Raw genomic sequence first — 25,833 nt, 5'->3', positions numbered from 1 at the left:
GGAATAAATCCCACTTGGTCATTATGGATGATCTTTTTGATGTTTTTTGGAATTCACTTTGCTAATATTTTGTTGAGGAATTTTGCCTCTCTGTTCATCAGGGATATTGGTCTGTAATTCTCTTTTTCTGTGGTGTCTTTGTCTGGTTTTGGTATTACAATGACCCTGGCCTCATAGAATGAGTTTCAAAGTATTCCCTCCTCTTCTTTTTTTTTTTTTAATGTAATGTTTTTTTTATTTTGTTATCATTAATCTACAATTACATGAAGAACATTATGTTTACTAGGCTCTCCCCTACCCCAAGTCCCCCCCACAAACCCCATTACAGTCACTGCCCATCAGCATAGTAAGATGTTGTAGAATCACTACTTGTCTTCTCTGTGTTGCACAGCCCTCCCCCTTCCCCTACCCCCCACATTATACATGCTAATCACAATACCCCCTTTCTTCTTCCCCACCCTTATCCCTCCCTTCCCTCCCATTCTCCCCAGTCTCTTTGCCTTTGGTAACTGTTAGTCCATTCTTGGGTTCTTTGATATTGCTGCTGTTTTGTTCCTTCAGTTTTTCTTTCGTTCTTATACTCCACAGATGAGTGAAATCATTTGGTATTTGTCTTTCTCCGCTTGGCTTATTTCACTGAGCATAATACCCTCTAGCTCCATCCATGTTGTTGCAAATGGTAGGATTTGTTTTCTTCTTATGGCTGAATAATATTCCATTGTGTATATGTACTACATCTTCTTTATCCATTCATCTACTGATGGACACTTAGGTTGCTTCCATTTCTTGGCTATTGTAAATAGTGCTGCGATAAACATGAGGGTGCATCTGTCTTCAAACTGGAGTGCTGCATCCTTAGGGTAAATTCCTAGAAGTGGTATTCCTGGGTCAAATGGTAAGTCTATTTTGAGCATTTTGAGGAACCTCCATATTGCTTTCCACAATGGTTGAACTAATTTACATTCCCACCAGCAGTGTAGGAGGGTTCCCCTTTCTCCACAACCTCACCAACATGTGTTGTTGTTTGTCTTTTGGATGGTAGCCATCCTTACTGGTGTGAGGTGATATCTCATTGTGGTTTTAATTTGCATTTCTCTGATAACTAGCGATGTGGAGCATCTTTTCATGTGTCTGTTGGCCATCTGAATTTCTTCTTTGGAGAAGTGTCTGTTCAGCTCCTCTGCCCATTTTTAATTGGATTATTTGCTTTTTTTGTTTGTTGAGGTGTGTGAGCTCTTTATGTATTTTGGATGTCAACCCTTTATTGGATCTGTCATTTGTAAATATATTCTCCCAAACTGTAGGGTACCTTTTTGTTCTATTGATGGTGTCTTTTGCTGTACAGATGCTTTTCAGCTTGATATAGTCCCACTTGTTCATTTTTGCTTTTGTTTTCCTTGCCCGGGGAGATATGTTCATGAAGAAGTCACTCATGTTTATGTCCAAGAGATTTTTCCTATGTTTTTTTCTAAGAGTTTTATGGTTTCATGACTTACATTCAGGTCTTTGATCCATTTCAAAATTACTTTTTTGTGTATGGGTTTAGACAGTGATCCAGTTTCATTCTCTTACATGTAGCTGTCCAGTTTTACCAGCACCATCTGTTGAAGAGACTGTCATTTCCCCATTGTATGTCCATGGCTCCTTTATCGAATATTAATTGACCATATATGTTTGGGTTAATGTCTGGAGTCTCTAATCTGTTCCACTGGTCTGTGGCTCTGTTCTTGTGCCAGTACCAAATTGTCTTGATTACTGTGGCTTTGTAGTAGAGCTTGAAGTTGGGGAATGAGATCCCCCCTACTTTATTCTTCTTTCTCAGGATTGCTTTGGCTATTTGGGGTTTTTGGTGATTCCATATGAATTTTTGAACTATTTGTTCCAGTTTGTTGAAGAATGTTGTTGGTAATTTGATAGGGATTGCATCAAATCTGTATATTGCTTTGGGCAGGATGGCCATTTTGATTATATTAATTCTTCCCCCTCCTCTTCTTTTTGGAAATCTTTAGGAAGGATGGGTATTAGCTCTTCTTTAAATGTTTGATAGAATTTGGGAGTTTTTTGATTACCAATTCTATTTCATTACTGGTAATTGGTCTGTTCAGATTTTCTGTTTCTTCCTGGGTCTGTCTTGGAAGGTTATGTTTTTCTGTAAAGTTGTCCATTTCTTCTAGATTGTCCAATTTATTGAACATTATAATTACATATTTTTGTATAATTATATAGAAAAATATAGTTTTCAGAGTTTTCTCTAATAATTCTTTGTATTTCTATGATGTCCAATGTGATTATTACTTGTTTCTGATTCTGTTTATGTGTGCACATTCTCTTTTTGTCTTGTTAATTCTGAATGGGGTTTATCTATTTTGTTTATTTTCTCAAAGAACCAGCTCCTGATTACATTGATTTTTTTCTATTTTATTTCTGCTCTTATCTTTATTATGTCCCTCCTTCTACTAACTTTGGGCTTTATTCTTCTTTTCCTAGTTTGTGAGTTTATTTGGGTTTATTCTTGTTTCTTGAGGTAAGCCTGTGTTGCTATTTTCTTTCCTCTTAGGACTGCCTTTGCTGCCTCCCACAGATTTTGGGCCATTGTGTTTTTGTTTTCATTGGTCACCATGTATTGCTTGATTTCTGTTTTAATTTGTTCATTTATCCATTACTTAGAAGCATGTTGTTTAGCCTCTGTGTAGTTGTAGGCTTTTTTGTTTTCTTTGTGTTATTTACAGATTCATACTATTATAGTCTGAAAAGCTGCTTGATACAATTTGTTTTTGAATTTATTGAGGCTTTTCTTGTAGCCTCGTATGTGATCTATTCTGGAGAATGTTCCATATACACTTGAGAAAAATGTGTATCCTGCTGCTTTTGGGTGGAGTGTTCTGTAGATATCGGTCAAATCCATTTGATCTTATGTATTGTTCAGTGCCTCTGTTTCCTTATTTATTTTCTGTGTAGTTAATCTATTGATGTGAGTGGTGTGTTAAAGTCTCCTAAAATGAGTGTGTTGCAACCTATTTCCCTCCTTAGTTCTGTTAGTATTTGTTTTATATATTTAGGTGCTCCTATGTTGGGTGCATAGGTATTTATAATGGCTATATCCTCTTGTTGGACCGATCTCTCTTTATATAATGTCCTTCTTTGTCTCTTGTTACTTTCTTTATTTGAAATCAATTTTGTTTAAGTACTATTACTCCTGCTTTTTTCTTCCTATTATATGCATGGAATATCTTTTTCCATCCCTTCACTTTCAGTCTCTGTATGTCTTTGAGGCTGAAATGAGTCTCTTGTAGGCAGCATATAGATGGGTCTTGTCTCTTTATCCAATCTGCCACTCTATGTCTTTTGATTGGTGCCTTCAGTTCATTTACATTTAAGGTGATTTCTGACAGATATGTACTTACTGCCATTTTATTTATTGTTTTCTGGCTGTTTTTTAATAGCTCCTCTGTTTCATGCTTCCTCACCACTTGAAGGTTTTCTTTGGTGTTGTAATTGGACTTCTCTTTTTTAATTTATTTATTTGTGTGTCTGTATGTATTTATTGTAGGCTTTAGCTATTGGTTACCAAAGGTTAAAGGATAGCTTCCTTACTATATGGTAGTCTATCATAAATTGCTGATTACTCTATTTCAAACAATCTATAGGTACTTTTTCTCTTCTTCATTCTCCACATTGTTCATGGTAGATGTCATAATCTTAATTTTTTGTGTATCCCTCAACTTACTTTGTATATAGCTGATTTCACTTCTTTTGTTTGAACTTCATAATTGCTTGGTAATTAGTTGGTTTACTACCTTCACCGTGGGTTTACTTTCACTGGTGAATGCTTTTTGGCCTTAGGGACATTTCCATCTACAGAAGTCCCTTTAACATATCCTGTAAGGCTGGCTTAGTGGTAGGGAATTTTTTAATACCTTCTTCAAATTTAAATGATAATCTTGCCAGGCAGAAGATTCTTGGTTGGAGGTCCTTCTGTTTCAGTACTTTAAATATACCATGCTACTCCCTTCTGGTCTGTAAAGTTTCTGTTTAGAAGTCTGCTGATAAAGCAATGTGTATTTTTTATTAAGGTATCATTGATACACAATCTTATGAAGGTTTCACATGAGCAACATTGTGGTTACTATATTCACCCATATTATCAAGTCCCCCCTCACACCCCATTGCAGTCACTGTCCATCAGCATAGTAAGATGCTATAGAGTCACCACTCGTTTTCTCTGTGCTATAATGCCTTCCCAGGGCCACCCCTACATTATGTATGCTGATCATAATGCCCCTTAATCCCCTTCTCTCTCCCTCCCCATCCACTCTCTCCAACCCCTTCCCTTTGGTAACCACTAGACCCTTCTTGGAGTCTGTGAGTCTGCTGCTGTTTTGTTTTTTCAGTTTTGTTGCTACACTCCACAAATGAGGGAAATCATTTAGTACTTGTCTTTCTCTGCCTGGCTTATTTCACTGAGCAAAATACCCACTAGCTCCATCCATGCTGTTGCAAATGGTAGGATTTGTTTTCTTCTTATGGCTGAATAACATTCCATTGTGTATATGTACCACATCTTCTTTATCCATTCATTTACTGATGGACACTTAGATTGCTTCCATATCTTGGCTATTGTAAATAGTAAAGCAATACATTTTTATAGGAACTTTAGAACTGCATTAATCCACCAAATTATAAATCGTGGTTATTTTTTATTCACAGGCTTACAGGTGATATTGTCTTCTTTATGCTTTTCTGAGTTTTCTCATTTTCTACAATAAATATGTATTATACTTTTTCATTGCTACCAACAGTGGTCTCTGGCTTTGACTGACAGTAAAACTCAAAAGATGATGATGTTTTAACTTAGCAATGAGTTTATTTAGTTTTCAGGAAAGAATTCAAGACAGGAAACACAGAATGTACAGCATCATCATTCATATCAAATGGTCTTGCAACCACCTTCACATAGTTTGGAGAGTGATACACAGTATGTCCAATTTGGGGATTTTTCAGAAGGTTAGAGTTATTTATCTCACAAAAAAACCAAGTATCAAGGTTATACTTTTTTGTCTGTGAAAGTTGTTCTTAAGGCTGATTATTAAGAGATTTAAAAATTGAGTACTGTTACCTTTGAATAACTTGTTTATGGATATTTTTCCACTGATCCTTGTCTGAATCAGTTCCAAATTTAGGGTCTAGAGTCTTCAGAGCAACACCAGCAATATTCACCCCACTCCATAAAGCCACTAAAAGAAATAAATTTCAGGATTAACTCTTCTTCCCAGAACTATATCAATTGCTTGAGTTCAGTGATTTCTATTTTTAAATAAAGTAGGTTACTGCAGCATATAGAAAAATAAGTTTCAAATGGACAAAAAATGTAAAAAATAAAAGTATAAAGTGTTAGCAAAAATAAGTTTCAAATGGACAAAAAAGAAATGTAAAAAATAAAATTATAAAATGTTAGCAAATTATGTAGTAAGATTTATTCATAATTTTGTGATATGGTACATATTTTAAACCAAGATACAAATCCAAATTCCAAAAAGAAAATGAATGATAAGAAAAGATAAAATATCATAAGCAACTAGAGGGAAAAGAGCAACAAATTAATGCCATGCTTCTCAACAATAACAGAGAGCTGAGGGGGAATAACTATCAATCTAGAATCTCATAACCACTTAAACTGTCATTCAAGAATGAGTGAAACTAAAACACCATCACATAAACAATGTATATACTGCAGGAAGAAAGAACTGAATCAATGGGAAGGATTTATGCAGGAAATAAACATAAGCGATAAAATTGGAAAAAATGTACATAAATCAAGACAGGTATTAACTACTCAAATAATTATATCTAGTTTGGGGGATATAAATACAAGATGAAACCTAAAAAGTAGTCAATAATTACATATATGACAGAAAGAGGATGATCAAATATAAAACATTCTGACATCTTTATTATGTTTCAAAGAAGAATAAAAACCCTAATTATTTTTAGGGCAAGCATTAAAAATTTATAGGTAACTACTTACAAAGTGAGAGTATAATCAAAAGTAGTGAATGAAATTAGAGTTTAGTTGATTGAAAAGGAAGCAGAGGAAGAGAAAAGAAAGGAAAATCTTGCTAAATAGAATACTAAACATATTCAAGTTGATACTAATCAGAACATATTGTTTTTTAAAAAAATAAAATAATGACTATGAAAAATTATATGCCAAAAAATTAGATAACCTAGAGAAAATGAATAAATTCCTAGAAACATGTAATCTTCCAAGACTGAATCAGGAAGAAATAGAAAATCTGAACAGACCAATTACTAGTAATGAAATTCAATCCGAATTTTTTAAACTTCCGAGAGAGGGGTGGAAGATGGCGGCGTGAGTAGAGCAGCGGAAATCTCCTCCCAAAACAACATATATCTATGAAAATATAACAAAGACAACCCTTCCTAGAATAAAGACCAGAGGACACAGGACAATATCCAGACCACATCCGCACCTGAGAGAACCCAGCGCCTCGCGAAGGGGGTAAGATACAAGCCCCGGCCCGCGGGAGCCGAGCGCCCATCCCCCCAGCTCCCGGCGGGAGAAGAGCAGGCAGAGTGGGAGGGAGACGGAGCCCAGGACTGCCGAGCACCCAGCCCCAGCCATCCGGGCCAGAGCGCAGACACAGTGCGTGCCCAGGGGGCCCTGGATGCTAGGGAAACAGGGCAGCAAGAACGGTGAGCAGAGGCCTGAGGCTGGCACCGGAGAATAAAGAAAAACGAGCGACCATCTTTTTTTTTTTAATTAAAAAAAAATTTTTTTTTTAAATTTAAACTTGCAACAAACAAAATCCAGGACCAGATGGCTTCACAGAAGAATTCTACCAACATTTTAAAGAAGAGTTATATCTATCCTTCTCAAATTATTCCAAAAACTTAAAAAGAAGGAAATCTTCTGACTTAATTCTACAAGGCCAGCATCACTCTGATACCAAAATCAGACAGATACTACAAAAAAAGAAACTTACAGACCAATATTCCTAATGAACACATGTAAAAATCCTCCAGAAAATATTAGGAAACCAAATTCATAAATATATTAAAAGGATCATTCATCATGAACAAGTGGAATTTATTCCAGGAATGCAAGGATGATTCAATATTCACAAATCAATCACTACATTAACAAAAAGGATAAAATCCATATGATTACCTAAATAGATGTTGAAAAAGCACTTGACAAAATTAAACATCCATCCATCATAAAAACTGTGAACAAAATGGGTATAGAGGGAACATATCTCAACAAAATAAAGACCATATACAACAAACCCATAGCTAACATCATACTCAATAGTGAAAAATTGAAAGCTCTTCCTCTAAGATCTGGAACAAGACAAGGAGGACCACTCTCACCACTTTTATTCAACATAGCACTGGAAATCCTAGCCATAGCAATCAGTCAAGAAAAAGAAGAGGCACCCAAATTGGTAAGGCAGAAGTAAAACTACCACTACCAATGACATGATACTCTCTGTAAAAATCCCTAAAGATTCCACCAAAAAATTATTAGAATAAATGAATTCAGTAAAGTTATAGGATATAAAGTCAGTACACAGAAAACATTATTTGTGTTTCTATATACAAATAATGAACTAACAGAAGGGGAAATTAAGAAAACAATACCATTTACAATTGCAGCATCAAAAAATAAAATATAATACCTGGGAATAAATCTAACTAAAGAGGTGAAAGACCTCTACTTAGAAAATTATACGACATTGGTGAAAGAAATTAAAGATTACACAGATAAATGGAGAGATATTTCATGCTATTGTTAAGAAGAATTAATATTAAAATAGACATACTACCCAAAATAACTTACAGATTCAATGGAACCCTTATCAAAATACCAAAACTATTTTTCATAGAACTAGAGAAAATAATGCTAAAATTTGTGGGGAACCACAAAAGACCCCAGTAGCTAAAGCAATCTTGAGAAAGAAGAGTAAAGCCAGAGTTGTCACATTCCCTGATTTCAAACTATACCACAAAGTTACAGCAATCACAACAGGAGAGTATTGGCACAAAAACTGACACACAGATCAGTGGAACAGAATACACAGCCAAGAAATAAACCCATGTTTATATGGTCAATTAATATATGACAAAAGAGATTACCATACTCAATGAGGAAAAGAGTCTCTTCAATAAATGGTATGGAGAAAAAGCTACATGCAAAAGAATGAAACTGTATCACTGTTTATAGCATACACAGAAACAAACTCAAACAGGTTGAAGACCTAAATATAAGACCTGAAACCATAAAACTCCTTGAAGAAAAATATAGGCAGTAAACTCTTGATCATCAGCATTAGTAATTTTTTTCTGGATATGTTTCCTCAGGCAAGGGGAAAAAAAAAGGAAAAATAAATAAGTGGGACTATATAAAACCAAAAATCTACACAGCAAAGGAAATCATCAACAAAATGAAATGGCAGTATACTGAATGGGAGAAGATATTTGCAAACGATATATCCAATAAGGCGCTAATATCCAAAATATATAAAAAACTCATACAACTCAAACCAAACACCAAAAGACAAACAAACAAATAATCTGATTAAAAACTAGGCAGAGCACCTGAATAGACATTTTCCAAAGTCATACAGATGGCAAACAGACGCATGAAAAGATGCTCAACATAACTAATCATCAGGGCAATGCAAATTGAAACAACAATGAAATATCACCTCACACCAGTCTAATATCAACAAGACAAGAAATAAGAAGTGTTGGCAAGGATTTGGAGAAAAGAGAACCCTTGTACACTGTTGGGGGGAATGTAAATTGTTGCAGCCACTATGAAAAGCAGTATGGTGGTTTCTCAAAAACTAAAAATAGAAATACCACAACAGTAATTCTGAGAATTTATGTGAACAATAATTAAGTAGAAAATATATATATATTTATGTCTTACATTAAATTCTTATGATTACTATAGCATTATTTACAATAGCCAAGATATGGAAGCATATCTTGTCTACTGAGATATAAATGGATAAGGAAGATATGGTAACATTCATACAGTGGAATATTACTCAGCCACAAAAAAAGAATGAAATCTTAACATTTGCAACAACATGGATAGACCTAGAGGGCATTAAGTAGGACAAAGATAAACACCATGTAATTTCACTTACATATGAAATCTAAAAAACAAAACAGAAATAGACTCAAACACAGAGAACAGAAAGGTGGTTCACATAGGAGAATGGAGTAGGAGGTTGGGTGAAATAGGTGAAGGGGATAAAGAGGTACAAATAGCCAATTATAAAATAAATTAGTCACAGGGATGAAAGTACAGTGTACAGTAAATATAGTTAATATTGTAATGTCTTTATATGTTGACAGATGGCAACTACACTTATTGTGGTGAGCACTTAGTAATATATATAATTGGAATCACTATGTATGCCTGAAACCAATACATACTGTATAGCAACTACATTTCAATTTTTAAAAATGCTCAAAATATAAATAAAAGGTGAAACATAAATAAGTAGATAATAAAATTATGGAATATTAAATTAAGAAATTAAGACATCTGGAAAAATAATTTTAAATGACTTTCAGGAGGGAGAGCTGAGTTAAGGTAATAACACAAGCCAACAGGATCAATTTAATGTACTGATGAAAGAAGTATTTGTCCATACCAAATGAGAAGTATTTATTGACCCTTGAAGTACAAAGAAAGTAGATGGGCTCATTATGTTTTGAATACACAAATGAATGATTGAATGAATGAACAAATGGTTCATATTCTCAATGGGTTTATTGTCATTATGGAAAGAATATTTACACATATGGCACAATTACAGAACATTGTAAGAAGTATCAAGTTCTAATTCTGAAGCCGAGACTAAATGTTTAAGTTCAGAAAAGAGAAAGATTGGTATGGAAGAGTTTGAATCACGTATTATGTAATTTTATTTCTATGAAAAGTCTGGAATAAACAAATCTATAGAGTCAGAAAGAAGATTCGTGGTTGGTTGCCTGGGGCTGGAGTAAGCATGAGCTCCGGAATGGAGTTTCTTTTCAGGGTGATCAAAATATTCTATGATTAGATGGTGCAATGGTTGCACAATTCTGTGAATATACTAAAAACCAGTGAATTATACATTTACATGGGTGAATTTTCTGGTATGTGAATTACATCTTCATAATGCTGTAAAAAAATTAATGAAAGAGTTCCAGAAAAGGAAAACACCTACTGACTTTTAGAGCAGCTATATGCTCTATATACTATTTTATGAAATATAGCTAAATTGACAATGCAAAATACTGGAAAGTAAGGAGTAAAAAGAAAGATGCACTAGGGAACTAACAATAAAATGAAAATTGTGCAGCTATATTAATATCAGAAAAGAATAGACTTAAAAAAAAATAAGCATTATTTGAAATAAGAAGTGTAACTACATAATGACAAAGTAGGTTTATACTTACCACTAGAATCACCATGTTCTCCAATAATCCAACCGTGGCAGCTTGTGGGATGGACACCCAACTTCTCTCCAATTAGGTAACGGAAACGGGCAGAGTCTAAATTACAACCACTTCCAATTACACGAGTTTCAGGTAAACCACTTAGCTTCCAGACCACGTATGTCAAAATATCCACTAGGAAGAACAACTTCTTATTAGAAGAAGATTCATAGTAACTTCCTTCATAATTTGTTTGTCTGAATAGATAGTCTTAGAATCAAAATACAGATTCATTACAGAAATCAAAGGAGAGCAAATCAACAAGGAAACAAGGATAATGTTTCACATAGGTTTTAAAAAGGTTAAATTACTCACTACCAGAATTTTAAGACAAAAAAAATCTTCTTTTGAAATAATGTATGTACCTATCTGTATATTCAATAATCAGTCAGTTAATTCTACATCCTTAAGACTGCCTAGATTTCTCCTCTGCATCACCACAGCCACATCTAAGTTATTAGCATCTCCTACCTAGAAAAAGGTCACATGCATGCCCAGCCCTGTATGCAAGTGATACACACTCAGAGACAATCCTAAACATTAGCTCTGCCTGAGTTTAAGGCTCCGTGCAAGCAGGAAGTTAAAGCAGGAAGTGTAAACTGCCTGGTTGAGTGTTGAAGGCATGCCCCACCATGCACACAGAGACCTCCAGCGAAGAATGGAAGATATTTTTAGCTCCAGGCATTTAAGGAAAGTTCTGTCCAATCATTAGCTGACCATTAAACAAATGGGAAAAAAAAAGACTTTTGTAGCCATGCACAACAAAGAATACAGATTTTAGAGAATTAGTTAATAAGGGTCATAAAAGGAAAAACAGCTACAACAAGCACCAACAAAACAAACATTTAGGAGAATTTGATTCAGAGTTTTTGTTTGTTTGTTTGTTTGTTTTAGGGGTGCTGGCTGCCTGGAGTTTATTTCCACATGGTGCAAGGCACACGGTCATGGGGTATCAGGAAGGCTCATGTGTGGCTTGGATAGTAAAAAGCAGGGTTCCCTTAACTTTCTTTTTGGTGTTTTGCTGTTCTGACGTGAAAGGACCCCACTGCTGCAGCCTGCCTGGTCTACGGGGCGGGGCGGGGCTCTGGCGGGACGGCGGGCAGGGCTGGGGCGGGGGCTCTGGGGAGCCTAGCGCCTCCAGTTGCCTGTTGGCCGGCGGTGGCCACTTAGGATGGGACCCCCGTTTTGGCTTTGCTAGGCTGGCTGCCAGGCTGGCTGCCAGGCTGCTTCCTCGTGGCTTCCTGAACCAGGTCACAGGTGGTCAGGCCACTGGAGGACTGGGGAGACTCCGAGTGTTCTGGGGACTCCAACACGGTGGCCATGAATGAGAGAGTGGACTTCCCGAAAAAGAAGCTTGCCCACCAGTGACCCGGGTCAGCCTTGGGGAGACCGGGGTGGTGGGGGATGGCCTTCCGAGGATACTCGGCACTTCCGCAGGAGCTGTTACTGGAAGTGGAACCCAGGCGGCGCCGGTAATAGTCGTGGGTGGCCACGAGCGAGCCGCTGGAGGGGATGGCTGCCATGCTCCTGCTTGTGGCTGGTGGAAACCTCGGCGGCGACCCTTCGCGGGCCTCGGCGCACGATCACGGCTGCGGGGACGGAAGCGCTAGATCACGGAACCTATTTGCAGCGGACACGGCGGGTGGCCGCTCCACGACCGCGAAGCGCGCCTGATTCAGAGTTTTATATAACTTTTTAAATGTCCAGTTTTCAACAAAAAGTTATGAAGCATGAAAAGAAACAAGGAATTCTGGACTATACAAAGAAAAAAAGCCAATTAATACAAACTGTCCCTGAGAAAGTCCCCCTGATTCTTTCTTCAGCCTTCTTAATCTGCTGTTGAGCCCCTCTAGTGAATTTCCATTTCAGTTAACTTTTCAACTTTGGAATTTATTTAGTTCTTTTTTATGATTTCTATTTACTAATATTCATTATCTGGTGAGACATCAGTCTCTTGTTCCCTTTAGTTCTTTAGACATGGTTTACTTTAGCTCTTTAAACATATTTTAAATAGTTGATTTAAAGTATTTGCCTGGTAAATCTTTGTTCAATCACTCTGACTAGAACTTCCAGCACAATGTTGAATAGAAGTGCTGAAAGCAAGCACCCTTGTATGCTTCCTCATCTTGGAGGGGAAACCTTTCAGTCTTTCACCTTGAGAATGATGCTACCTGTAGGTTTTTCATGAATATCTTTTATCAGGTTAAAGAAATTTCCTTCTATTCATAGTTTACTGAGATATTCTTTTTTAAATCATGATTTAGTGTTGAATTTTGTTGAATGTTTGTTCTGCAACCATTAACCCTTTATCATTATATAACATTCTGTGTCTCTAGGAACAATTTTTTTGTGTGTGTTAAAGTCTAAATTCTCTGGTATCAGTATACTCATTCCAGCTCTCTTTTGGTTCCTGTTTGTATGAAGTATCTTTTTCTATCCTTTTACCTTCAACTTCTTAGTGTCTTTAGATCTAAAGCGAGCTACTTGCAATTAGGCAAAAAAAAAAAAAAAGGCATCCAAATTGGAAAGGAAGAAGTAAGATTATCTCTATTGGCAGATGAAATGATCTTATATATAGAAAATCCTAAAGAATCCACAGAAATACACACAAAAAAACTATTAGAACTAATAAATGAATTCAGTGAAGTTGCAGGATATATGATCAACACTCAAAAATCGGTTGTATTTCCATACACTAGCAATGAATAATCCAAAAAGGAAAATTAGAAAACAATTCAGTTTACAATAGAATTAAAAATAATAAAATACTTAGGTATCAAAACCGAAAGTTTCTGTGATATGACTGCCCTTGCACTGTTCACCATGTAAGAACTTATTCACTATGTAAGAACTTATTCACCATGTAAGAACTTGTTCGTTATGCTTCAGAAGATTGGAGACTGTTGAGAATTAGGCATGGGGTTGATTAATGATTGTGCATTGAGTCCCCTATACAGAATTTTATTGTTGTTAACAACCATTTGATCAATAAATATGAGAAATGCCCTCTCAAAAAAAAAAAAAAACTATCTAGTTCCTCAAGACCCCTTTTTGGATTTATATTTAAATAACTGAACATGACTGTTCAGTTATTTAAATAACTTCTTACTAGTTGGAGTTAGGAAAAATATAAATTCTTCTAACAAAACTAACAAAACTAGGAATAAAAAAAATTGCTGAAACAGACTATTAAGACTACTATTTATTAAGTCCTCATTTATTCAACAAATGTTTACTGAATGCCTATTACATGTCAAGCACTAAAAAGACACTATGTGTCTGCAGTGACAAAATCTTTGCCCTCCTGGTGCTTACTTGTGTGATAATCTATCCACCCCTTAAAGTAACCATTAGGTAGTCATTATTATGTAAGTCATTAACTTACATAAATTGGCAATTTGCATTAGGCTACAGCTAACTCTGTGAGGACTGGCACCCAGGTCTCCCTGACTTTAAAGCCCAAGTTTTTCACTGGCAAATCTCCAATCCAATAGTCAGAGGAGGTAGACAGCCAGATGTGAGTGGAGCAGGCAGGGGTGTGGGGGCAGAAGGAGGGTGGGTAGGGGGCAGTGGATGGGAATGGACTTCAGTGCACTGTTTACTTACATTCTACACACTCCGTGTAAACTGTCTTCAAGGGAAGTGTGGAGTGACACTGTAGATGACGGACCAGCCAAAGCTGGCTGGTTCCAATATGCAGGAGAAGTTGCCCCAAACTTTACCCCAAAATACATATACACTCATTACCACTGTAAAGATCATACCTCGCAGCACAATGACAGTCCCAATGAGAACCAAATGTAGTCAAAAACTCGCCCACCCAGCCTGAAGGTGGAGTAAGCCTAAATTCTGAGAAGACTCTGCCAGTTCCCTTTGAAACCTATTCCCACATAGTAAATAGTCATCTTCCTTTACATAAAAAAGCTCCTTACGCATTCTCAATGAGACCTCCTCTAATATGCTCTGCTCAACTCTCAAGCTTGTACTTTTGCTTTTCTTTAAATTATTTTTTTCCAATAAATTCATAAAGCTCAAAAAATAAATAAATAATAAATAATAAAAATACTTAGGTATAATTTATCTGAAGAAGTACAAGATTCATACACTGGAAAACTATAAAACATTGCTGAAAAAACTTAAAGACATAAATAAATTAAAATATATACCCAGTTTTCTGGATTGTAAAAAGTACTATTGTTAAGATGGTAGCACTCCCCAAAGTAATTTACACATTCAATTCAGTCCCTATCAAAATTCAGATGCCCTTTTGTGCAGAAATGGAAAAAAAAATCTTAAAATGCAGGTGAAATACAAGGGACCCAAATAGTAAAAACATTCTTGAAAAGAAGAACCAAGCTGAAGGAATCATGCTTCCTAATTCCAAAACCTACTACAGAGCTACAGTAATCAAAATTATATGATATTGGCGTAAGGAAAAATAAATCAGTCAATGGAACAGAACTGAGGGTCCAGAAATAAACTCTCTCATCTATGGCCAATTAACTTTAGACAAGGGTGCTAAGACCATTCAATGGGGAAAGAATAATATCATCAACAAAAGTTGTTGGGACAACTAACTAGCTACATGCCAAAGAATGAGGTTTGACCCTTATCTCACATCATGTACAAAGTTAATTCAAAATGGCTCAAAGACCTAAAATAAGAGATAGAAACATAGGAGTAAATCTTCATGACCTTGTATTTGACAATGATTTCTTAGATGGAACACAAAAAGGAGAAGTAAATTAAGGTGAAAACGTTTAATGCATCAAAGTACATTATCAAGAGAGTAAAAAGAAAAGAAATCCTGCCATTTACAACAACATGGATGGATCTAGAGGGTATTATGCTCAGTGAAATAAGCCTGGCCCAGAAAGACAAATAGAAAATGAACAAAATAGCAGAAGACTCATACACACTGAGAAGTAACTGGTAGTTACCATAGGGGAGGGGTTGGTGTGAATGAGTGGGGGATAAAGGGGCACAAAAAATTATATCTCATGATATAAATTGGCCACAGCATGGAGAATATAGTCAATGTTTCTGTAACATCTTCCAATGTTGACAGATAGTAACTGCACTAATGGGGGTGAAGATTTAATAATATGGGTAACTGTGTTGTGTACTTGAAACCAATATAAGGTAGTGTATCAATGATACTTCAATAAAAATAATAATAAAACTACCATATGATCCAGCAATCCCACTTCTGGGCATATATCCAAAGGAAATGAAATCAGGATCTCAAAGAGATATCTACACTCCCAAGTTCACTGCAGCCTTATTCACAATAGCCAAGATGTGGAAAAAAACCTAACTGTCCATCTATGGATGAATGGATAATGATGTGGTACATTCATATACATATACATATACATATACAATGGAATATTCAGCTATGAGAAAGAAGGGAATCTTGCCATTTGTAACAATATGAATGGACCTTGAGGGCATTATGCTATGTGAACTAAGGCTGACAGAGAAAAACAAATACTGTATGATATCACTTATATGTGGAATCTAAAAAAGCCAAATTCATAGAAACAGAGAGAAGAATGGTGATAGTCAGGGGCTAGGGGAAATAGGGAGATGTCAGTCAAAGGATACACACTTCAGTTATGACATGAGTGAGTTCTGAAGACCTGATGTATAGCATGGTGACTGTAGTTAACAATACTGTATTATATAGTTGCTGAGAGTAAACCTTAAATGTTTTCACCAGAAAAAAATTAATACTACCATTTATGTGAGGTGATGTAGGTGTTAACTCTACTGTGGTAACTACTTCACAATATGCAAGTGTACCACATCATCACTTTGTACACCTTAAATTTATACTGTGTCAATTATATCAGTAAACCTGGGGAAAATACTTCATTATTATTTTGTACTTTAAGCAGGTGTCATTTATTTACATAAATATAACCTTGATGAAGTTTTCTTTTTAAAAAAAGCAATGGCATGGAAAGATCATCCTTACTCAGTTTAAGAGAGGAGAAAAGACTCACCTGGATTTGAAACAATGAGTATCTTACAGTCAGGGCTGTGATGGACTATGGTAGGAATGATTGATTTCATAATATTCACATTACGTTGGACCAAGTCAAGCCGAGTTTCTCCCTCCTGCTGCCGTGCACCAGCTGTGACAATAACTAGTTTGGAGTTTGCAGATATAGCATAATCTAAAAAGGAAACATAAGACAATATGTGGATCAAAAATGTCATAATCACTGTGCCTTAATTCTTCAAGTCTATTGTAGTAAATAATACCTTGGTATTAAAGTACTCATCTACCTGCATGTCTGGCATTTGCAGAGCAACAGACTTTCCAGGTAGTAATGTTATCTTGTGTAATCTGAAGGAAGCTTTGCCACTATGACTTACCAATTTTCATGTCTATTTTTCAAGTAACAACAAAACCTACCATCCCTTTTAGGTCACATTCTCATGTGCTATTAAGGCCCAAGGCAATGCAAGTCAGCTCTCTGGCTTCTTCGGAACACAGTAAGAATCAAAAGCTTAAAGCTCAGAATGTATGTGTATGTTTCAGGATTTTAAATGAGAATGCATTTACTTCTAATTATTATAAGGGACTGGATTTGAGATCACAAATAAATGCTTAATTTACACAAGAAAAACACAAAAAAGTGCTTAATTTACACAAGAAAATAAACTACCTTTTAAATCTGATGACCAGTTGTAAAACTGTCTCACCTATTAATTCCAATGACAATACCACACAATGCTCATACAATTCCATACTGAACTTGAAGTACAATTATGGGTTGTGGGATATGTTTATGTTCAACCTCACCAACTAATGACAAACTTTTAAAAAGTGTTTTTTTCTATAATACACTTCCATATGTCATGCATGAGAGCGCTGACCATTCTACATCCTGTCAAACACCTAATATTATTACACTTTGCCAATTTAATGGGTGTGCAATGGTATACTGATATGCTTTTTACTTTCCTGTTACTAATGAGATTGTCTTTTCTTATAGGCCATTTGAGTTTCTTTTGTAAAATATTCAAGTCTTTTCCCATTTTTCTATTTGGCTACATATAATTATTTATTATACCAGTACATTTATTATGAACACTAATACTTTGTCAGTTTGTATTGTAAGTATCTTGATTCTATGGCTTGACTCTTCACTCATTTACAGTGTCTTTTTATGAACACAAACTGTAAATTTTGTATTTTCTTTTACTGTTTGTACTTTCAGTGTCTTTGTATTTAAGAAATTCTTCCCTACCATGAGATCATAAAGGTATTCTATATTATCTTCTAAATAGAAACTTTAAAGTTTTGTCTTTCAAATTTTGGTCCTTAACCAGTCTGGAATTAATTTTTGTTATCAGGTGAGGGTTCAATTTTCTTTCTTTCCATAAAAATAGCCATTGCTATAACAAAAACTTTTTTCTAATGCATAAATTTCCCACTAATCTACAATATTATTGGTGTTATATAACAATCTTAAGTCTCTGCACTTAAGTGTAGCTTTATAATAGGTCTTGATATCTGGTACAGCAAGTTCTCATCATCTTGTTCTCTTTCAAGAGTGTCTTGTTGACTGACTACGCAGCCCAGGCCATCACCATGTTGAAGCTGATCAAAGAGGCCAAGGAGAGGCTGCAGCAGCTTTTCAAGGTGGCCAGTTTGCCACCTTTCAACTATTCTTGAAAAACGTTTTTGCTGGGTAGAAATTCTAGACTGACATTTACTCTGTCAGCACATTGAAGATGCTACTCGATTGTATTCTGGTTTCTATTCTGCTACTGTTGATAAGTCAGTCTATCACTCTTTCCCTTTTCTGTAAGTAATCTGTCTTCTGACAATTTTTCCAACTCTTTGTCTTTAGTATTCTCTGATTTCATAAGAATGTATCCAGGTAGGGATTTTGTATTCATCCTTCTTGAGATTATTTGACTTGAATCTGTGGGTTGATGTTTTTCATCAGTTCTCAAAAATGCTCAACATCATCTCTTCAAATATTTCCTCTGTCCCACTCACTTTTCTAATGAGATGTACATTACACTTTATCACTCTATCCTCCATGATCCTTAACATGCCATATTTCCCACTTCTTGCTGTCTTCTGGGTAAAATGCCTTAGTCTCACCACTTCTCTCTTCATATGTGTCCACTCTATTATTAAATCCATTGAGTTGTTATTTCATTCTATTTCAAAAAAATTTTTTTAGTTTCCTATCTCCTACTGGTAATTTCAAGTCTGTCCTTCATTTCTTTAAATAATCATAATTTATACTTTCTGTTTGATAATTTCAATATCTGAAATCCACAGTGGCCTTCTCTGTTACTTCTGCTGGTTCTTGCTCATGAATTTTCTTGTAGATTTAATTATTCCTACTGTGAGATGTTCATTTTCCTTGGAATATTATTCGTGGAAGTTTTTTGATTCCTGAAATAAAATGGGTTTCCTACAGAGACTATCTTAAGTGTTAAGATTGCTTGAGATATTTTGGAATTCAACTAAGGCTAGCTTGTGGCTCCAAATCCTTAATAGGAAATTCCCTCAATTACTAAAGCATTCTGAGACACTCAATTTTGCTTGCAGTCCCCAAAGGCAGGGAGAAGGGAATTATTTCTAGGTTATCCTTACATTTAGGAACTGGCAAATGAAGACCAGCAGGCCCGATCTTGTCCACTATATGTTTTAGCAAATAGTCTCACTAGAACATATCACAGCCACTCACTTACATACTGTTTATGGCTGCTTTTGTACAACAGCAGAGTTGAATAGTTTTGACAGAGACTGTATAGCCCATAAAGCCTAAAATATTTACTAACTGACCCTTACAGAAAAAGTTTACTGAATCCTGGTATAATACACTGGGGCCCCAGCTTTATGGGTTTTTTCCTAGGCCACTCCCCAAATTGGGTGCTGTCTTCAGCCTCCTGAGACCTGTGAGGCAGTGAAAACCAAAATTCAAGTTCACTAGGTTTGGCTATTACTAGCTACCTAGTGAAAACTAGCTATAATGTTCTAGTAACCTGCCTTCACTCAGTGCCTATTCTGAAAATGATTTATTTGTTAGAGTATATTAATTCTTTAAGGATTGACCTTTTTTCTTTCATATTTTACTTAGGATTTTTGTTATTTAGGTCAAAAGGACTGATCCAAGTATTTATCCTGCCATATTACTAGAAATTGACAACTAATGATTTTGTAAGTATTTTAATACAGTAGTAGCTCTTTTAACTGGACTCCACTTAACTGATTCAATAGATTAACTGATGTAAAACATATTGAAAACCAAAGTACACTGAACATTCTCAACTAATAGACTTCTGTTTGTGTACTTCTGCTCATTAGTTCCCGCATATTTATGCCAGTTATATCAATTACATAATGTGATAGAAATCACTAACATGAGTGTGAAAGAAATACCTGCAAGGGTAAACATAAACACTATATTCAGGATTGAGGCATGAAATGGTGTGATATACAGAACATATCAACTAAATTAGTAATGTTTTATTTCTTTTGCTGGGTGTTGAATACATTGATGTTTGTCATATTTAAACTCTTTTTATATGTCAAGCATTTCATAATTATTTTTTTTAAATAACTTTCTATGAAAATTAAGGTAAATGCCTTGGAAAGGCATAAAATTGTCCTTGTAGGTGTAAGAGATAAAAATGAAGGAAATCCATAAATAATTTAGTGGAGTTTTATGATTAGATGGCTTTATCTTTAATTGTAGTACTTTAATGAAATTGAAATATCTATTGGTATGCTTCAAAAAGATACTGTAAAACTCCAATCAGCTGAGCTATACTCAAATGCCTTGCCCTACAATCAGAAAATTAGCAAATGAACTTTTAAGTACATTTACATGTTTGACGTCAGTATAAAATGTTTATGATGACTCTAACAGACATTTTTGGCTTAAGTCATGTTAGCTAAGAGGACTTCTAGTCGAAAGTACATTTGTTGAATCACTACCAAAAAGTGCACTACTTTGGTGTAAGATAAATTTTTCCTCATTCTATGAGGCTTGGTTAGTTGGTCAACAAATGATGCCAATACTAATGGGGCCAAGCTATTTCCTGTTCTATACCTTAACACCTGATTTCTATAAACACAAAAAGAAAACCAGATTAAAGAGTATAGATAAATATATCATTAATATTACAAAAACCATTTAAGAAATGTCCTTAGGAAAACATATAAGACCAAATGACAAATTTGAAAGGTCTTTTTATCATGTGAGTTTTATAAAAACAAATGAATAGAAAATGAAAAAAAATACACAAAACCATGAACAGAAGAGATTTAAACTTTTCTCCATATTTTTCTGTATTTTCCAAATTTTCTCCAATTAGAATGAAATGTTTTTTTTAAGAAATTAACATTTTAAACTATATGTACTAATGACAGTGCTGCTATATTTAAAATTTTATGTTTACAGACATCAGTTTTGTAAAATTCATTTCTTTATTTAAAGCTCTGAAATTAATTCTATAAAACTAAAGTTAACCTTTTCCAGAGGTAATCTTTGGCGTATTAAAGAAAAGACTGCCATGCTGAAGATCCATCATTTCTCCCTTCAGTTTGTCCGCTGCCACATCAACAAGGGCGAGCTCATCAGCCAAATCCTAAAATACATGAAAGTTCTAAATAAAATGTTCTGAAAAATGTTTCTATTTCAGTTTTAGGAGAATGAGAAAAATGTATTTATAAAATAAAACACACCGAAAAGTTTTGTCTGTTTATAATCAAAGGAGAGTTATATTTTTAATAGAAAAATTATGTAAAAAATGATCAGTTTTGAAGGTGTCTAGAATGACCAGAAGGCAAGGTAAACAATAGAAGGTAGCAAAAATTATTAATCACTTTGCCTTCATATGATTGTTAAATATTTTAGAATTAGGTTTTCTCCAGGTCAGATAACAGTTTAAAACTAGTGAAAAGTTATGAAATTCTTTCAAAGGATTTTGTTACATTTAACCCTTATACCTAATTTCTGAATTGGCTAAGTGTTTTTAGTATGCATCATTACAGGCAAAACAGAAAGGTAGCTACCTGTGGGAACCCAGTCCATGTGGTTTGGAACAGTACAATTAAAATCAGTCCTCCAACCTAGGGGTAGATGGGCTATAACCAGACACAATCAATTGTTCCATGTTTCCTTCTGGCCACAGGAATTAGTTCACAAGTGAGCATATGTCCCAGGCATAACAAATGAGCACAATGTCTATGAGGTTTGAAAATGGAGGATGGGAAATTAAGCTTCATTTTTCTTCAGAATCATAAGCTCTATGAATGCAAGACTCTAAGAACAAACTGTATAGCCATCTTTACCAACATATAGAAAGACTGTGACTGAGGTTTAAGCCAATAGAGGAAATGTAAACCAAGATATGCAAAGACTGTGTCTTGATACAGCTGAATTCCAGAATCTAGTAGTAGGTCTACTCTTAGATTTTCTGGTTACATGAACAATATACAAGAGTTCCCAACTTACAATGGTTCAACTTATGATTTTTCAACTTTGCAATGGTGCAAAAATGATATGCACTCAGTAGAAACTGTAGATTCAGTTTTGAACTTTTATCTTTTCCCAAGCTAGCAACATGTGGTACAATATGCTCTTGTGATGCTGGGCAGTGGTAGTGAGCCACAGCTCCCAATCAGCCATGGGATTATGAGGGTAAACAAGCAAAGCACTTAAAACCATTCTGTTTTTCCCTTTTAGTACAGTATTCGCTAAATTACATGAGGTAGTCAACACTTTATTATCAAACAGGCTTTGTTGATTTTGTTAGCCAAGTGTAAGCTAACATAAGTGTTCTGAGCACATTTAAGGTAGGCAGTCTAAGCTATGGTGTTGGTAGGTTAGGTAAATTAAATGCATTTTTGACATAATTATATTTTCTACTTATGATGACTTTTATTGGGATGAAACCCCCTCATTAAGTTGAGGAAAATCTGTATAGTCCCCTTTTTCCTCACTCTAATTTGAATTGGGTTTTCATTACATGCAACAAAATACAGAACTATATAGAAGGGCTTTATTCCCTCAGATTCCAGTAGCCAGATTCCAAAGGTGAGCAGTAAGGGAAAGGGATCAACATTACATCCAACTTTCAATATTTTGGAATGCTGATGCATCCCATTATTGGCAATAATGCTGATTCCATTATTGGCAAAGGGCTGCAGCTGGGATGACAACTACCAGAACAAGGAGCAAACAAGAAGGAGGTCCCTTCTTCTTCCAAGTTCCCTCTAGTGCCCTTACTGGCAGAATCTAACAAGATGCTAACTGGCAAAAGAGAAAAAGATTAGGCACAGAGCCAACATCAGCATCACAGAATATACAAAGTTGGATTTGGAGCTGAGTGACAATAATTAATAACAACAACTTGCTTTTAAATTGTATTTCAAACTTGAATTCTCTCTCAACAGATTACCATACAGTTCTTTTATCAAGAGAATCTTCCAAACTCTTGACTATCAAAGACAGACATCAAATGATTCCTAAAAGTTTTTGTTTTGTAGGAATTAACTACATCTATATGAGTCATTTCTCAAATAGAATTCCAAATAGACAGCCTGGGCTTATTTAGCTTACCAGAATCTTATAAGAGTGTTATGACTGTTCCCAGATCTTCTCTCCAGGGAGTTCCAGAGTAACCACAGTAAGGCAGAGAGCAGGAGAATAAAAATCAATCTAAGGAAAATTGCTATGGCTACTTTGCTGCATATAGGACAAGGAAGTAGGCTGTAATGATATACACCAAAAAACTTTACACATCCTTAGAAACCGTTTAAAGTCCACCTTTCAATGACACATGTAAGTGTTGTGGTACTCATTACATTCTGTATGTTCCTCCGAATCAATGGACTATATGAATATGCATATTTTAATATCCTTCATCACTTTCCATTTATCCCATGATACATATCAATGTGACCGGGTATTTGCCTGAGTATGATAGAGTCTAGTAGAAAATACATGGGCTCCAACAAACTGACTTTCTCTCACAACTGGAGATCTGAAGTTTCTGGATAATATGCCTTCGAGTAGGCTTTTTTTGATTCATTGTGCTGAGCACACATTAAATTCTTTATATCTGTAAACTCATGTCCTTCAGTTTTAGAATTTTTACCCCTTGAATATTTTTTTCCCTCTCTTTCTTGTTTCTTACTGAAACATCAATCAGCTACAGGACCTCCTGATTGCTTCTCTAATTACATTTCTTTTCCATCTTCCATCTGTGTCTGACAGTCAGCTTTCTGGTAACCCAGTGCAAGTGGAGAGTTCTTGCCCACTGTCTAATATGCAGACAATCAATCAGTCCTAGTGCTTTCAATAAAATGTCTATCCTCTATTGTCTTTGATGTCCTGAGTGCAGAGCCTGATTCAGTTTCTCCAAAGAATAAATTCTTTCCCCGTTTCTGCTGGGATGTGAGAGATGGTTCCCTGGTTGACCAAGGTGCAGAAGACAATCTGGTGGTTTTCCTTCTCATCATATGTACTTCGCACCAATCCTCCTGTTTTTAGTCCCATCCCTCTCCTCCATCTTGTGAGGCCATTGATTCTTACAATTCCTGAGACTTTCTGGGGTTCAGAAATTTAATTGGCTTTGCTTTTTCTGGTGATCACCCTCTGTGGGTTCCCAAAAATCAACTAAATAATATAGTAAAGCTTTTAAGAGCACAAGGTTACCAAAGCTTACATTTTGGCCCCGATACTTATTAGTCATTTGACCAGGGGCAAGTTATGCAACAACTGTGCTTCAGTATTCTCATTTATAAATGGAGATAACAGTACCAACCTCCTAAGGCTGTTAAAAAGATTGAGTGATACCTTTAAAAAGGTAAAAGGTACATTTAGAAAGGTGAAAGACTTGTACACTGAAAACTACAAAGCACTGCTGAAACAAAGAATACACAAATAAATGTAAAGACATTCTATGATCATGGATTGGAAGACTTAACATTTATTGTAAAGATGTCAATACTACCCAAGCAATCAACAGATTCAATGTAACCCCTATCAAAATCCTACAGCATTTAAAAAAGAAAAAGTTCATTTCAAAATTCACATGGAACTTCAAGGCACTCTGAATAGCCAAAACAATCTTGAAAAAGGGTAAAGTTGAAGGTTTCATGCTTCCTGATTTCAAAACTTATTACAAAGCAACAGTAATCAAAACAGCATGGTACTGGCATAAAGACAGACATACAAACCAATGGAATAAAGAATGCAGAATAGTTTACAAGGGTGCCAAAAGTATTCAGTGGGGGAAAGGACAGTCTTTTCAACAAACTGTATTGGGATAGCTGGATATTTACATGTGAAAGAATGAAGTTGCACCATTTACCCTACACCAGATACAAAATTAAAAATGGATCAAAGACCTAAATGTAAGACCTAAAACTATAAAACTCTTAGGAGAAAACACAGGAGGAAAGCTTCATGACATTGGATTTGATAATGATTTTTGGATATTACACCAAAGGCACAAGTACAAAAGTAAAATTAGATAAACTGAACTATATTAGAATTAAAAACTTCTATGCATCAAAGGACATGACCAACACACTGAAAACTAAACCCATGGGATGGAAGAAAATACTTGAAAGCCATGTATCTGATAAGCAGTTTATATTTAGACTACAAAAAGAATTCCTACAACTCAACAACAACAAATTATCCAATTTAAAAATGGGCAGAGAACAGACATTTCTCCAAAGATGATATACAAATGGCCAACAAGCACAAGAAAGGATGCTCTGGAAACAGAAAGGAAATTTAAAGGACTTCCATTGTTATTTTGCCAAATTTGTTACTTTTTTACAATGAGCATGTAACAGTCACCAATTAAAAAAAATTTTTTTAAGTGTAAACCACTAGGAAATATGATTTTTGCCCATTATTTTTCAAAGAAGGCAAGGAACTGAATCATTTCAAGAGAAAATGTTTTAATATAATAATCTAACCAATGCATCTCCTATGAATAAATTTAAACAGTCTAGCAATGCCTGACACATGGTAAACTCCATAAATGTTTCTTAAATTGTGTCAAAATCAGATGAGACGATACATATTTGCTGTCAAGGGATTAGCCAACCCTGAATTCATCAACATCTACAAGACCTAAAAGTACTTACTTGATTTTTAGCCACAGGAAAGGCTTATTGCTTACCTTCAATAAGATAGAAATAGCACAAGCCATGCCTACAGCACCAGTTCCAACAATGGTGATCTTACGCTCAGAGATTTGATCTTCCTCAATTAAATTCTCAATAAGTTGCTCCTTGATAGTTGACAT

General features: G+C 35.3%; 2 protein-coding genes across 3 annotated transcripts in view; both read right to left on the bottom strand.

Moving 5' to 3' along the window:
• Nucleotides 1-25,833, bottom strand: part of LOC118929756 (L-lactate dehydrogenase C chain) — a 32,469-nt gene extending 6,636 nt beyond the window's left edge. The window contains exons 1-5 of one of the 2 annotated variants that reach the window (XM_036920141.1): nucleotides 25,708-25,833; nucleotides 21,033-21,150; nucleotides 16,530-16,703; nucleotides 10,483-10,656; nucleotides 5,117-5,234 (exon numbers count right to left, since the gene is read on the bottom strand). In XM_036920141.1, the coding sequence (XP_036776036.1) occupies nucleotides 5,117-5,234; nucleotides 10,483-10,656; nucleotides 16,530-16,703; nucleotides 21,033-21,150; nucleotides 25,708-25,833 (710 nt within the window). The remainder of the gene's footprint in view (nucleotides 1-5,116; nucleotides 5,235-10,482; nucleotides 10,657-16,529; nucleotides 16,704-21,032; nucleotides 21,151-25,707) is intronic. The other variant, XM_036920142.1, reaches the window with a different exon arrangement.
• On the bottom strand, nucleotides 11,673-12,206 carry LOC118929757 (pancreatic progenitor cell differentiation and proliferation factor-like). Its single transcript, XM_036920144.2, has one exon. It carries the CDS (start codon nucleotides 12,042-12,044, stop codon nucleotides 11,688-11,690), a length of 357 nt encoding a protein of 118 aa, XP_036776039.2. The 5' UTR covers nucleotides 12,045-12,206; the 3' UTR covers nucleotides 11,673-11,687.

Source organism: Manis pentadactyla, chromosome 9, assembly GCF_030020395.1.
Source record: "Manis pentadactyla isolate mManPen7 chromosome 9, mManPen7.hap1, whole genome shotgun sequence".
Classification (NCBI taxonomy): domain Eukaryota; kingdom Metazoa; phylum Chordata; class Mammalia; order Pholidota; family Manidae; genus Manis; species Manis pentadactyla.
The sequence above is the reverse complement of the archived record's forward strand: the minus strand, read 5'-3'. Positions and strand labels throughout refer to the sequence as shown.